The sequence below is a fragment of the Mirounga angustirostris genome, unplaced genomic scaffold (genome assembly GCF_029215605.1).
Source record: "Mirounga angustirostris isolate CCGP_5_RB_7025 unplaced genomic scaffold, mMirAng1.0.hap1 SCAF_12, whole genome shotgun sequence".
NCBI lineage: Eukaryota > Metazoa > Chordata > Mammalia > Carnivora > Phocidae > Mirounga > Mirounga angustirostris.
Window position 1 is genome coordinate 46,245,543 of NW_026991720.1, and position 15,769 is coordinate 46,261,311.

A 15,769-nucleotide genomic window follows, 5' to 3' on the forward strand; every position below is an offset into this window, starting at 1 on the left:
CCCACTTGTAGACAATTTAACAGTGTGTTTCTGGAAACAATGCTGCCTCCTTTCAGGTCTTAACTACTAGAGTTATTCCAATGGTAGGAATTTCAAGCCAGGTAAGAGGAGCCATATCAGGCTGCCAGATGGTGGGGGAGATAGGTGTGGGTGAGCAGAATTCAGACTGAAGCAAGGGAGACGGGATCAGGTGTTGTAATAACAGTCGAGAAAAGGAGTCAGGTGACCCTCGTTATGTATTATAGAACCCTGTTATAATATCCCTTATTATTACTTGAACTTGGATTTAACCTGGGACAAGCCCTTTTCTTTTCATGCTTCTGCCTTCCTACCCCCTGTTATATCTTTTCCCCTACTAAGTTATCACTCTTACTAATGATAATAAGAAGAAATAACTATTACTAATTAGATCATCACTTCATCTACCCAGAATATTTCCCCCAGTTTTTCAGATGAGCAAACTCATTCCCAAGGTCATCTGCTGCTGCTAACCGAGATCTGGGATTTGAGCTCGTCTTTCTGGCTCCAGAACTCTTGTTCTGCCCTCCTGTGGATGACCTAGGGGGATTTGCTCTAAACACTACATCTCTTAATGAAAAAAAAAAACATGAATGCAGCAGGTCTTAGAGACAGTGAAGGGGGAGCATTAGAATCCTAATCTCAAGCAGGCTCTCCAGAGGGAAGCTGGAGGAGGGTTGGGATTCAGTGGGATGTTTCTGTTTCCTCATCATGTTTTGGTGAGGATAGAAACTCTATTGCCAAATCCCATCTGGAAGCAATGTTTTAAATATTCTCCCCGTAACCTGCCCCCACCCCCGCCACTCCCCAACACCAGTTTTCTTTGCACACTCCAAGGTGATAGACAGAAGAATTTAATACATTTAATGCTTTTCCTTCCATTTACACGATCATAAATTACAAAGTAGTATTCACTTCACAAAATAAAACCATTTTCAGATAATTTTTTGACAGTATCAAGAAGTACATAAGCTACAACCAACAAATCTGTACAGTTGGGAGGAACAATAATAGCAGGGACCCAGCAGAACCATTTTGACCCCTCCCCCCCCACCGTGTGCCAACGGAGTCCGTCCGCGTAGCCCTTGGAACTGTCCAGGACGATTGCACTGCCTTCCTCCTTTCAGCTCACGCACCACACAGTAATTCTCTTCTGGTCACTCCCAAATAAAACTAGCCAGTAAGTACATGGATCATCTCAGACAATCAGAGGAAAAGACATTGTAGTTGGATTTCAGAAAAAAAAATTTAAATTTACAGGTTTTGATGCTTTAAATATTTTACCTATGTTACCAAATATAGAGATCTTGCTGTGAAAAGCTCATGCTAAGCTAAATTTATAACCCGGAAGATGGAACTATTGCGATCAAATCGTATTAAATTATGATCCATACAGAGCTACTTTTATCAAGTAGGAATATTTGTAAAAACCAAACTTATTCATTCTTACTTTGAAAAATAGGCTTGTTTATAAAACAAAAATGGAAAAAAATCAGTAATCAGTAATTCACTTTTCATAAATACAGAAATGTGACAACAATACAACTCGCCATTAATCGGTTACTTCCGAGTGCTAGCCTGAAAAGACATAGGGAAAGTGCTCACTTTTTACATGGCCCAGATTCAACCAGTGTTCCCACATCATTTTATGTAAAATGACCACATTCTGCATGTTCTGGGATATACACACATGATAAGGAAAGACTCTGACCAATGCCAAAACATACTTTGGGATTTCACAAAACTTTTATGGAAAGAAAATCTGGATGTTTCAGACCATCCTACAATTGCTATAAACATATACCGTACGACTGCAAGATGCCCGTGCTTAACAGCAAAACCTATCAAAAGCAGGGACACAGGTGGCCGGTGAACTTCCATTGCAAAGCACTAATAAGGACAGAGGTATGTCAAGATAATACTGCATTCATGGTAAACTTTTTCAGGGATCACAGCAAGAAGCAGGACAAGGTACACAGGGTCATAATCAATGCACTGCATTGAGTTCTATTTGCTGAAATAAAGTAACATTCTTGCAGCTAAAATAAAAATACATTTTACAATATAAGTTTCATTTAACATTTAACATAGAATTGTCTTCTTCTTGTAAGTGGAAAATGTATAACTGTATCAAGTACCTCTATGAATTAAATTCCCTTTTATTACTGATAAGACTGAAGCGTAAAGATCTACCTTGTTTTTTTTTAATAAGTTAAAGAAAGATTTATTAATCACTCTTCCAGCAAAACAGACATATGTAGGAGGCACAGCAAAGACCCAAGACAGAGCCTTTGGTCACTCTCACCCCTGCTGTTCTCACGTGGAGGAGGCGGGTGTCTATGAGACACAGTAGCCGACTTGACAATCCACTGCGGTCCAGGAAATTCTGTCACTTGTTTAAAAAAGAAATCAAGTGTAAGAAGTGTTTTTGTTCCTTTAGCCTTATCAACAAGATGGGGCTGGGGCCATTCGTCTCATTTCCCTGGTGGATTAAAACAAAACATCTTCATTTTCTATTAAAATCTGCACAATCAGCTTTTGGTACCGCATGTCATGGAGGGTGGTGAGGGTGCTGTCCTCAGGGGACCTCATCAGCGTGGGCCCAAACACGATCCCCAGATTTTCAGCATTCATGAAATTGTCCTTCTCATTCATTGTCACCCTGCAAAATAGACACATACACAGAGATGTTACATAGACTTGCGGATGAATTTTTATACTCATTATGCATGTATGCTCCCAAGAATTTCTCTGGTTTGGGAAGTTGTAAAAGAAAATTGAGAATCAGAATTATAGAAAAGTATTTTTTTTAATTTTTAAAAGATTTTATTTATTTATTTGAGAGAGAGAGAATGAGAGACAGAGAGCACAAGAGGGAAGAGGGTCAGAGGGAGAAGCAGACCCCCCGCTGAGCAGGGAGCCCGAAGCAGGACTCGATCCAAGGATTCTGGGATCATGACCTGAGCCAAAGGCAGTCGCTTAAGCAACTGAGCCACCCAGGCGCCCCTAGAAAGGTATTTTTTTTAAAGGTAATTTTTGGGGGGCACCTGGGTGGCTCAGTTGGTTAAGCATCCGACTCTTGATTTTGGCTCAGGTCATGATCTCAGGCTCATGGGATTGAGCCCCACTTTGGGCCCAGCACTCAGCATGGAGTCTGCTTGTCCCTCTCCCTCTGCCCCTCTCCCTGCTTACGCTCTCCCATGCTCTCACTCTCTCAGATAAATAAGTAAATAAGTAAATAAATAAAGCTTTTTTAAAAAAGGTAACTTTCTGATTTTTTTTTCTTTTTACATTGTTGACATTGCCTTCAGCCAGTGGAAGTGAATTACTTAGTGAATCTGGTAGAGACACATCTTTAAAATTAGAAAATCAGTCCTTCTTACTAAATAAATGTGGAAATGTGATTAGGGGATATTGGTTGAAAGGGGCAGCAGATTCTTAGCTGGCCCATGGTACATACAGATTTTAGTCTAGGCTTGTATGGAAGTCTTTTCTTCCCCATAGCTGCTTCCTGCTGGTCTGGATGCTCCCGGGCAGGGAAGCTGAGGACAGATCTCCGGTCTGCTGGCAGGCCTAGTGTCAGAGGGGCAAGGTTACTGTAGGATGGGGCTGCCACAAGCGTAGGGAGAGCCAGACCATTATCACGGGACAGGGGAATGGCTGGAATGGGGCCAAACAGGAAAACAGTTGGACATTATTTCTAGTTCCCACAGGATGAGGTCTGGAGCAGTAATTATTGTTGGAATTGAAAATCATCATTTCAACATCCAGATGAGAACAGCAAAGCCTTTAAGAATAAAAGTCAAACTCCAGAGCTGGCTTAATACCTTCCTAGTGGGATAAAATTACAGTCTGCTAGAGTCTTGTTTTAAGGAATTGAGGTTTTTTGGATGTTCGTAGTAGAACTAAAAGACAGTAGGTTATCCATAGAAGGGCAAAATATGATTAAAACATGTTTAGGTTCCACACAGAAGGCCATCCCTTTGTTTTTATTCTCTTGGAGCTAATTAAGATTGGCCACTTAGTATTCTTTTAGGAAGGCCAATTCGGCTTGCATTATTTTCCTGTTGCAAAACTAAGGAGGTAGAAAAGAGGAACATTCTTCATTATCAAATTGCTCACATCTACCCATTAAGTCAGGCACCACACCTGGCCAAACAAGGTGGCTGACAAACCCTCCATGGTAAAAATACGAAATTATTGGCATTAAAGATTCAACTGGGACATATCAGCATTTTTCCTAATAATGATTCTTTGCCTTCCAAACTGTAACAATTAGAACTAATTTCTTTCTAAGGAAATAATTTATGGCTAACTAAAAGCCAGGCTGGCATTCATAGTCTATTACTTATTCAAAAATTGCTCATACTCTTAAATTCAATAGATTAATCAAAATTGACACCTTCTGAGCTAAATGTTATTACATCTCTGATCACCATGAATATGAGCAACAATATTTTTATGTTTTAAACGGTAAAAAACAAAAACTTCAACACCAAGAGTTTATATTCTCAACTTGCTTCCTTTCACTTTTGAATGGATCTGTAAACTAGTCAGTGCAGACAATTTTTGGTTCATTTTATCTAAGAATGGGCCACTTTTTTGTGTCTTCCAAAAACACAGAGGAAGGTGCACAGAAATGCCCTGATCCCTCCAACATCTCAAAAACCAACTCACTGACTTCATTATATATGTACAGTGAAGAAAAGAGATCCACAGTTGCAGTAAGAGTCTGGAACCAGGGTCCTGTAAATACTCAAACATCTCCATCCGTCTTATGTGCTGTCACACAGACAACCCAGTGCAGAGCCCTCCATGGTGGGTGCCTTCTGAGATGGCTCACAGTGATCCCCGCTTCCTGTAATTCATACTCTTGTATGTGTGAAGGGATTGTGTGATCCCTTCCCCTAATGTATGCGCTGGACTGGTGACTTACTTCCAACAAACAGAATATAGTGAAAGCAGCTGGAATGTCACTTCTGAGATTAGGTTATGGAAACATACCTTTTGTCTTGGGTGCTCTTCCTTGCTAGCTCTGAGGAAAGCCAGCAGCCATTTTGTGAGCTGCCTGTGGGGAGACCCACATGGCAGGGAGCTGAGGGTGGCCTCCAGCAAACAGTCAGCAAGAAAATGAGGCCTCCAGTCACACAGCCTCTGGGGAACGGAATCTAGGCAAGCACCTCATGAGTGAGCTTGGAAGCGCACCTCAACCCCTAGTTGAGCCTTTAGTTGAGATTGCAGCCTGGCCGTGGGTTCAGCCATAGCCTCATTAGAGGCCTTGAACCAGAGGCAGCCAGTTAAGCCACACCTGAGTTCCTGATCACAGAGACTGTGAGATAACAAATCTTTATCGTTTTAAGCCTCCGAGTTTGAGGGCAATTTGTTACTTGGTGATAGGTCACCAATTCATCAAGAAAACCAAGGGATCAGGATGGGAATGTGCCTGCCCAGAAGCAAGGCAGGCTCAGGAGCCCGGAACTAGAACGAGCAGAAGGAGGAAGAACAGAACACAGAGTATATATAGGGCTTGGGTGGGCAGCAGATGCAGACATGGAGGCAGTGTAGACAAATGGTCAAGGCAGAGCATGGGCTCTCAATCACACTGCCTGGATTTCACTCCTGGCTTCACTTTACCTCTTCCCATCAGTTATTTTACTTCCTTCAACGTCAGCAATCTTGTCTGTAACCTGAGGCCCCTAACAATACCCACCTCACAGAGATAACCCGTGTAAAGTGTGTGGCGCACCTCCGGGCGCGGAGTCGGGGTTCTAGCAGTTACAAACGGGGCTGGCCTAGTGAAGGCCCCAGAGTTCACTTTAAAGGAGAGTCTGTCTACTCAGCGGGTTGGGGAGGAAGGTTGTTAACTCTTCCTAACGCGTTCGCTGTCCCAGGCAGACAGGGCTTACAGAGGGCGTGTCAAGGAGCTGTCAGCTTACTTCTTGAGGTGGATCATCAGGTATCGGAGGGTCTCGTAGTGGGCCGGAGGCAGCAGCATCAGCACGTCATGGACGGCTTCCAGCCTCTCGTCGGCGTTGGAGATTTCTGCGAAGAGCCCACATGAGTCAGTGCCATGCTGGAACATTAAAGTTTTCGGAGAAGTAACAAGTTGGGTTTGTTCCGGTTACAGGTGGAAGGGAAGCCTAATAAGTTCATGCTATTTCAGGTAACATTTCACTTAAACTAATCAATGCATTTGTGTCTTGCCTTCTTCCAGAAAGGGTTGGAGGTTGGCAACCACACATGTATTGAACACCCAGTGGGCGGGTGACGGGAGGCTGGGCATGGTCCTTGCCCTCCCAGGAATCTGCAGTCCTGGAGATGTTTGCTGGTGGCCCAAATGGTTTTGCTCATCTTCTGAATGCCGGACTTGCTAGAGATCTCACTACCACAAGCTTTAATTTAAAGTGGATCACACTTGGTAGTGTTCTCCTGCAGTTGTCTGACAAGCCTTTTCCTGGAAGCCTTCTGTGACTGAATGCACCCTACGACCCCAGGGCGCTGGCCCATATGAGCCCATGAGCGCAGCTTGCACTCACGGCACTGTTCACCAAAGTGTTGGCATTCTGAACCCCGCTGTACAGTCCGGCTTAGGAAGTAGATATGAGGCACATTCACCAAGGGAGGAAACATGCATGCTTCTGCATTTTAGGGCTCTGATAGGAATTGGCAGTCATTCACAGAAAGTTCCCCTGCCATTCCTCCTGGGGCAAAGGGTACCCAGCTGCCAGAACCTTCTCCACACAGGACTACCAGAACCCAGGAAAGAATGCTCTTACTGGGAAGTGGGGCCATAACTCATCAGGAAAGTGTATCTTGCACTAATCCCAGCCTGCCCATGTTTGTCCCCATCAGGCATCTTATTATTATATTTACCTTCGAAGGTATTTTTCATAAGAAATTCCTCAAAATGTGCTTGATTTCTACGCCATGCATCCTATCAGCTGACTCCCCTTCCTTCCTATGTTCCTGGGCAAAGTGCAGTACCACTTCTCGCTCCCTGCCCCCTACCTCCCACCCCAATATGGTCCCCCCTCCTGACAGCAGTCTACCCAAGTGCCAAACACTAATGAGCAACCATGGGCTGAAGGAAGACCAACAATGATGATGTTCAGTTCCTGGCCCTGTGAGCTCAGCTCTCGGACACTAGCTTTCCTGCTCTGTGAAAGGGGATTATGATATTTGCCTCATCAGGTAGATGGGAAGCTTAAACCAGAGGATATTATTGAGAGGTCCTGGTATAGTCCTTGACACAGTATTGTCAATTTTGAACAACATCAGTGGGCATAGCTTGGGGTCTAACTTTAATCGATTAGCAATGGGAGTGTGATTAATGGATGAAAGTAGTTATCTATACAGTCCTCATTGTAGAACATCTGATTGTTTACTAGAGACACATTTTTGCTTTCAACATATAACAGAGTAGCCCTGACGGGGCCAGTTCCAGCATAGAAGGGACAATATGGAGAGAGAACTGCCTGGCGCCCAGCTTTAGCCGAGCAGAGGTGGTGGGTACTGGTTCAACTCAGCTGGTGAACTAGGCCTGGCTTTCTATTAACTGTACCATTGTGCCCTCACTTGGCAAAGTGAGCGCTCATGGGATAATTTAAACAGTCGTGCGTTTTAATTTTCCTGAAGTTAAAAGCATTCCACTTCACAATTTGGTACAAATAAAAGGTTAGTTCTCAATACTTACTGGCTGCCTCGATAAATTTGGGATAGGTGTCATAGGTGATAACAGGAATGGGTAAGTCTCTGAAGTACAGTTTAAGGGCTCCAGTGATGATGTTTATGTCTGGATAGACGTTAGCGGATATATCTGCCTTTTCGCCATCTGAAAAACAATCAGTGATCTGATTCCTAATTAGGACCTATTTCACCAAGGTGAAGCATGCCCAGGAAAAAAACAAAAAGATCCAACAGTGAACGTGATGTGCCAGTGCAAGTCCCAGCTGACTGCTCTTCTAGTAACACCGACGACAGGCAGGAAGTAACAAAAAGAGGTTTGCAGAGAGGGATTTTGGGTCTGAGGGTAAGTGTAGCCAAAAGAGCAGTGAAATTGACTTATTGTATTTCTTTGGGCCCAGCCTCTGGTAATTTGCTAGACAGAAACTTAGCATAGTAATTCATATTCTAGACACCAATGTTCATAAGAGAATAACAATCTCATCTGAAATAATAATAAAAAAAACAAGCTTTTATATAGCTGCACCAGTATTCTTTGGATTTGGATTTGAAGATCACACACACACATCATAATTGCTGAATGTCTTCAGTTTCTATTGTCTCTCACAAGCTCACTGATATTTCTCTTAGTTCTTTCTCTTCTGTTCCTAGGACTTTAATTTGGGAAACTCTGATCTTCCCTCATGTATGGGTAATGTCATATTCTAGCCATGTTTGCAATCATTCTGAAAACATTTTTTGACTTTTTGTTTTACCATTAGTAAAAATCAGTCCAATTTAACTGTCACAGATTATACATTTTTTGGATAAGAAAGTTTCAATCATATTGAGATGATTAGCATTTTCTTTTACATAGAGAATTGAAAGAAAGAACAAATGTCTCAGCAAATTTGGTTCTGAGGATAAAGAAAGCTGGCGTACAGAACACAGTGAGTACAGCAGATGGGTCATCCGATCCCATTATTTACATATTTAACAAATATCTATTGAGACTCTACCATGTGCCAGGCACCGTTAAGCGCTGGTGAATCAAAGAAGAAAAAACATACTCCCTTCAAAGAGCTCTAGTCAGACTGGGAGTCAGGCATGCAACTCCATAGTCCAAGGAAATGGAAAGCTTTGCTAGTCTGGAGATGTGGAAACATGGTGGGTGGGGAGCAGACACAGGAAAGGACAATGGGACTCTTAGGTCAGCTTGAGGATTCATGAACGAGGAAAGACTTGCGTGGACACCTGATTAATAGGTAAGTGTCTGCCAGGCAGAGATGTGAACACATTCTAGATGGACAGAACAACGTGAGCCAAGGTACTTGTTCATGAAAACAGCTAAGGTGTATTTCAGTGTAGCTGGGGCACAAAGTATACAGGGCCGAGGAACTGGCCATGAGCCTGAAAAGATAGGCCAGATCATCAGAGACCTTGTCTAGTGTTCTTACAGAGTGAAGGTTCTATCTAGTAGGCTAGGGGTTCTATCCCTCGATTCTACTGTTATTTGGACTGTTCAATAGAAATATAGAATAGAGTGGAGAGGGGAAAGATGGCGGAGGAGTAGGGGACCCTATTTCAACTGGTCCCCGGAATTGAGCTGGATATCTACCAGACCACTCTGAGCACCCACGAAACCAGCCTGAGACATAAGAAGATCTGGATCTCTACAAACAGAATATCGCAGGCAGTTGGTTTTGAGGTACGAAGCCGAGAGCCGTGATCCTGCGGGCAGATATCGGAGGGTAAACGGCGGTGGGAGGGTGCCTGGCCGTGGGGATCCTACACCGCAGTGAGTGACAGCCTCGCGCCCTGTGGATGGGGCACAGACTCGCAGACCGGTGGCGTCGGGAAAGAACTTTAGGGCAGCCCCCGGGGTGGAAAACCAGACCGGCGGGGTCGCGTGCACGTGAACCGCACCCCCCCCCCCCCGAAAGAAACCGGAGCGACGGTCACGTGCACGCGAACTGCAGCCTCCGAGACAGAAACCCGGTGTGCCGGGGTCGCGCCGGTGAACTGCAACCCCTGGGGGTGGAAACCCCAAGCGGTGGAGTCACGCGGGCGCGAACTGGGAGCGGCTGGTGGTTTTAGAAGCACAAAGGGCAGAGACGCGCCCCGACGTGGAGGCAGGACTGGGGGCGCTGCGGAGGGGCGCACACCCCAGGATGCTGCAGTTTATAGCAGCACGGACAGAAATGGAGACGATGTGGCCTGGAGAGCTCACCGAAGAACAGACTGCGGTCTCCCTACTCTGAGGCAGAGGGTTGGAAATGGTCTCTTCTGCTCTGACTCGCGGAAGAGACGCGGAAAGCCACCAGGGAAAGGCGCCAGAGAACAAAAGCCCCAAAGACTAATTCCCACTGAGCCCATCCCCCGCCACAGGGGCGCAGGGCAACTCCGCCCAAACAGGGTTGCCTGAGTCACAGCACGGCAGTCCCCTCCCGCAGAAGACAGGCTGGGAAAACAAGAGGCCAGCAACCCTAAGGTCCCAAGAAAACAGGTGCATCTTGCTTGGGTTCTGGTCAATAATTTGGACTCTATACATTCCCTCAAATACCCATCAACAGAATGACTAGAAGGAGGAGCCCCCAAAACAGAAAAGACTCAGAGATTATGACTTAAATGCTGCAGATTTACAAATGGATGCAGACATAACCAAGATGTCAGAGATGGAATTCAGGCTAGCAATTGTGAAGACAATGGCTAGAATGGAGAAATCAATTAATGGCAACATAGAGTCTCTAAGGGCAGAAATAAAAGGTGAATTGGCAGAACTTAAAAATGCTATCAATGAGATCCAATCCAATCTAGATAATCTAACAGCTAGGGTAACTGAGACAGAAGAGAGAATAAGCGATCTGGAAGACAGTATAATAGATAAAAAGGGAAAAGAGGAGGCCAGGGAAAAACAACTCAGAATCCATGAAAATAGAATCAGAGAAATAAGTGACACCATGATGCGTTCCGATGTCAGAATAATTGGAATCCCGGAGGGAGTGGAGAGAGAGAGAGAGAGGGGGCTAGAAGATGTATTTGAGCAAATCATAGCTGAGAACTTCCCTAATCTGGGGAATGAAACAAACATTTGAGTCCTAGAGGCAGAGCGGACCCCTCCTAAGATCAAGGAAAACAGGCCAATGCCCCAGCATGTAATAGTAAAACTTGCAAATCTTAGAACCAAGGAAACCATCTTAAGGGCAGTTAGGGGGAAGAGATTCCTTACGTACAGAGGGAGGAACATCAGGATAACGTCAGACCTATCCACAGAGGCCTGGCAAGCCAGAAAGGCCTGGCAAGACATATTCAGAGTACTAAATGAGAAGAACATGCAGCCAAGAATACTTTCTCCGGCAAGGCTTTCATTTAGAATGGATGGAGAGATGCAGAGCTTCCACGACTGGCAGAAGTTGAAAGAATATGTGACCACTAAGCTGGCCCTGCAAGAAATATTAAGGGGGGTTTTATAAAAGGAGAAAGACCCCAAGAGTGATCTACAACAGAAATTTACAGGGACAATCTATAAAAACAACGTCTTCACAGGCAACACGATGACAATTAATTCATATCTTTCAATAATCACTCTCAACGTGAATGGCCTAAATGCTCCCATAAAATGGCACACGGTTGCAGATTGGATAAAAAGACAGGACCCATCCATATGCTGTCTACAAGAGACTCATTTTGAACCTAAAGATACATCCAGACTGAAAGTGAAGGGATGGAGATCCATCTTCCATGCCAGCGGACCTCAAACGAAAGCTGGGGTAGCAATTCTTATATCAGACAAATTAGATTTTAAACTAAAGTCTGTAATAAGAGACACAGAAGGACACTATATCATTCTTAAAGGGTCTATCCAACAAGAAGATCTAACAATTGTAAATATCTATGCCCCCAACATGGGAGCAGCCATCTACATAAGCCAACTGTTAACCAAAATAAAGAGTCATATTGATAACAATACGTTAATTGTAGGAGACCTCAATACTCCACTCTCAGCAATGGACAGATCATCTAAGCAGAAAATCAGCAAGGAAACAAGAGCTTTGAATGATACATTGGACCAGATGGACCTCATAGATATTTACAGAACATTCCACCCTAAAAGAACAGAATACTCATTCTTCTCGAGCGCACATGGAACTTTCTCCAGAATAGACCATATACTGGGTCACAAATCAGGTCTCGACCGATACCAAAAGATTGAGATTATTCCCTGCATATTCTCAGACCACAATGCTCTAAAACTGGAACTCAATCACAAGAAAAAATTTGGCAGAAATTCAAACACTTGGAAGCTAAAGAATGTTTGGGTCAACCAAGAAATCAAAGAAGAACTTAAACAATTCATGGAAATCAAAGAGAATGAAAACACATCGGTCCAAAACCTATGGGATACTGCAAAGGCAGTCCTAAGGGGGAAATACATAGCCATCCAAGCCTCACTCAAAAAAATAGAAAAATCCCGAATTCACCAACTAACTCTACACCTTAAAGAACTAGAGAAAAAGCAACAAACGACGCCTAAGCCACGCATTAGAAGAGAAATAATTAAAATTAGAGCAGAAATCAATGAATTAGAAACCAGAAACACAGTAGATCAGATCAATGAAACTAGAAGTTGGTTCTTTGAAAGAATTAATAAGATTGATAAACCACTGGCCAGACTTATCCAAAAGAAGAGAGAAAGGACGCAAATTAATAAAATTATGAACGAAAGGGGAGAGAGCATGACTAACACCAAGGAAGTAGAAACAATTATTAGAAATTATTATCAACAACTATATGCCAATAAACTGAGCAATCTGGATGAAATGGAGGCCTTCCTGGAAACCTATAAGCTGCTAAGACTGAAACAGGAAGAAATCGACAACCTGAATAGGCCAATAACCAGTAACGAGATTGAAGCAGTGAGCAAAAACCTCCCAAAAAATAAGAGTCCAGGGCCTGATGGATTCCCTGGGGAATTCTACCAAACATTCAAAGAAGAAATAAGACCTATTCTACTGAAGCTGTTTCAAAAAATAGAAACAGAAGGAAAACTTCCAAACTCATTCTATGAGGCCAGCATTACCTTAATCCCCAAACCAGGCAAAGACCCCATCAAAAAGGAGAATTTCAGACCAATATCCCTGATGAATATGGATTCCAAAATCCTCAACAAAATCCTAGCTAATAGGATCCAACAATACATTAACAGGATCATCCACCACGACCAAGTGGGATTTATCCCCGGGATGCAAGGGTGGTTCAACATTCGCAAATCAATCAATGTGATAGAACACATTAATAAGGGGAGGGAGAAGAACCATACGGTCCTCTCAATTGATGCAGAAAAAGCATTTGACAAAATACAACATCCTTTCCTGATTAAAACTCTCCAGAGTATAAGGATAGAGGGAACATTCCTCAAGCTCATAAAAATCCATCTATGAAAAACCCACAGTGAATATCATCCTCAATGGGGAAAAGCTGAGAGCCTTTCCCTTAAGATCAAGAACACGTCAAGGGTGCCCACTCTCACCACTGTTGTTCAACATAGTACTAGAAGTCCTAGCAACAGCAATCAGACAACAAAAAGAAATAAAAGGTATTCAAATTGGCAAAGAAGAAGTCAAACTCTCTCTTTTTGCAGACGACATGATACTTTATATGGAAAACCCAAAAGACTCCACCCCCAAATTACTAGAACTCATCCAGCAATTCAGTAATGTGGCAGGATACAAAATCAATGCACAGAAATCAGTTGCTTTCTTAAACACTAACAACGCAACTGTTGAAAGAGAAATTAAAGAAACGATTCCATTTACAATAGCACCAAAAACCATAAGATACCTCGGAATAAACCGAACCAAAGAGGTAAAGGATCTATACCCTAGGAACTACAAAACACTCATGAAAGAAATTGAAGAAGACACAAAAAGATGGAAAAATATTCCATGCTCATGGATCGGAAGAATAAACATTGTTAAAATGTCTATGCTACCCAGAGCAATCTATACCTTCAATGCCATCCTGATCAAAATTCCAATGACATTTTTCAAAGTGCTGGAACAAACAGTCCTACAATTTGTATGGAATCAGAAAAGACCCCGAATCGCCAAGGAAATGTTGAAAAAGAAAAACAAAGCTAGGGGCATCACGTTGCCTGATTTCAAGCTATATTACAAAGCAGTGATCACCAAGACAGCATGGTACTGGCACAAAAACAGACATACAGACCAATGGAACAGAATAGAGAACCCAGATATGGACCCTCAACTCTATGGTCAAATAATCTTTGACAAAGCAGGAAAAAACATGCAATGGTAAAAAGACAGTCTCTTCAATAAATGGTGCTGGGAAAATTGGACAGCCACATGTGGAAGAATGAAACTCGACCATTCTCTAACACCACTCACAAAGATAAACTCAAAGTGGATGAAAGACCTCAATGTGAGACAGGAATTCATCAAAATCCTAGAGGAGAACATAGGCAGTAACCTCTTTGACATCGGCCACAGCAACTTCTTTCAAGATACATCTCCAAAAGCTAGTGAAACAAAAGCAAAAATGAACTTTTGGGACTTCATCAAGATAAAAAGCTTCTGCACAGCAAAGGAAACAGTCAACAAAACAAAGAGGCAACCCACAGAATCGGAGAAGATATTTGCAAATGACACTACAGATAAAGGGCTGGCATCCAAAATCTATAAAGAACTTCTCAAACTCAACACCCAAAAAACAAATAATCAAGTCAAAAAGTGGGCAGAAGACATGAACAGACACTTCTCTGAAGAAGACATACAAATGGCTAATAGACACATGAAAAAATGTTCATCATCATTAGCCATCAGGGGAATCCAAATCAAAACCACACTGAGATACCACCTTACACCAGTTAGAATGGCCAAAATGGACAGGGAAAGAAACAACAAATGTTGGAGAGGTTGTGGAGAAAGGGGAACCCTCTTACACTGTTGGTGGGAATGCAAGTTGGTACAGCCACTTTGGAAAACAGTGTGGAGGTTCCTCAAAAAATTAAAAGTAGAGCTACCCTATGACCCAGCAATTGCACTCCTGGGTATTTACCCCAAAGACACAGATGTAGTGAAAAGAAGGGTCATATGCACCCCACTGTTCATAGCAGCAATGTCCGCAATAGCCAAACTGTGGAAAGAGCCGAGATGCCCTTCAACAGATGAATGGATAAAGAAGATGTGGTCCATATATACAATGGAATATTACTCAGCCATCAGAAAAGATGAATACCCAACGTTTACATCAACATGGATGGGACTGGAGGAGATTATGCTAAGTGAAATAAGTCAAGCAGATAAAGTCAATTATCACATGGTTTCACTTATTTGTGGAACATAAGGAATAACATGGAGGACATTAGGAGAAGGAAGGGAAAAATGGGGGGGAGGGAATTGGAGGGAGAGATGAACCATGAGAGACTATGGACCTGAGAAACAAACTGAGGGTTCTAGAGGGGAGGGGTAGGGGAATGGGTTAGCCCGGTGATGGGTATTAAGGAGGGCACGTACTGCATGGAGCACTGGGTGTTATACGAAAACAATGGATCGTGGATCACTACATCAAAAACTAATGATGTATTGTATGGTGACTAACATAATATAATAAAATTAAAAACTACAAAAAAAAAAAGAAATATAGAATAGAAACACTAATTCGGAAAGATACGTGCACCCCCATGTTCACTGCAGCATTAGTCACAAAAGGCAAGACATGGAAGCCACCTAATTGTCCACCGATGGGTGAATATAGAGGAGATGCAGTATATATATATAATGGAATATTCTTCAGCCATAAGAAAGGGTGAAATCTTGCCATTTGTAACCACATGGATGGACCTTGAGGGAATTCCGCTAAATGAAATAAGTCAGATAGAGAAAGACAAATACCATATGATCTCTCTTATACATAGAATCTAAAACAAAACGAACCAAAACTAAGCTCATAGATACAGAGAACAGATTGGTGGTTGCAAGAGACCAGCAGTGAGGGGTTGGTTAAATGGGTGAACTGTTTTTTTGTTTAAATACACTGAATAAAAATTAATAAAGAAACACAGATTCTT

At 42.8% G+C, this 15,769-nt stretch overlaps 1 protein-coding gene across 1 annotated transcript in view; it reads right to left on the reverse strand.

Annotated features, from left to right (window-relative positions):
• Nucleotides 1-1,639: 1,639 nt before the first annotated feature.
• CHN2 (chimerin 2) overlaps nt 1,640-15,769 on the reverse strand; it is a 295,925-nt gene continuing 281,795 nt past the window's right edge. Inside the window, exons 11-13 of the mRNA XM_045864506.3 lie at nt 7,712-7,849; nt 5,955-6,060; nt 1,640-2,680 (exon numbers count right to left, since the gene is read on the reverse strand). Coding sequence (XP_045720462.1) covers nt 2,509-2,680; nt 5,955-6,060; nt 7,712-7,849 — 416 coding nt within the window. The 3' untranslated portion in view covers nt 1,640-2,508. The remainder of the gene's footprint in view (nt 2,681-5,954; nt 6,061-7,711; nt 7,850-15,769) is intronic.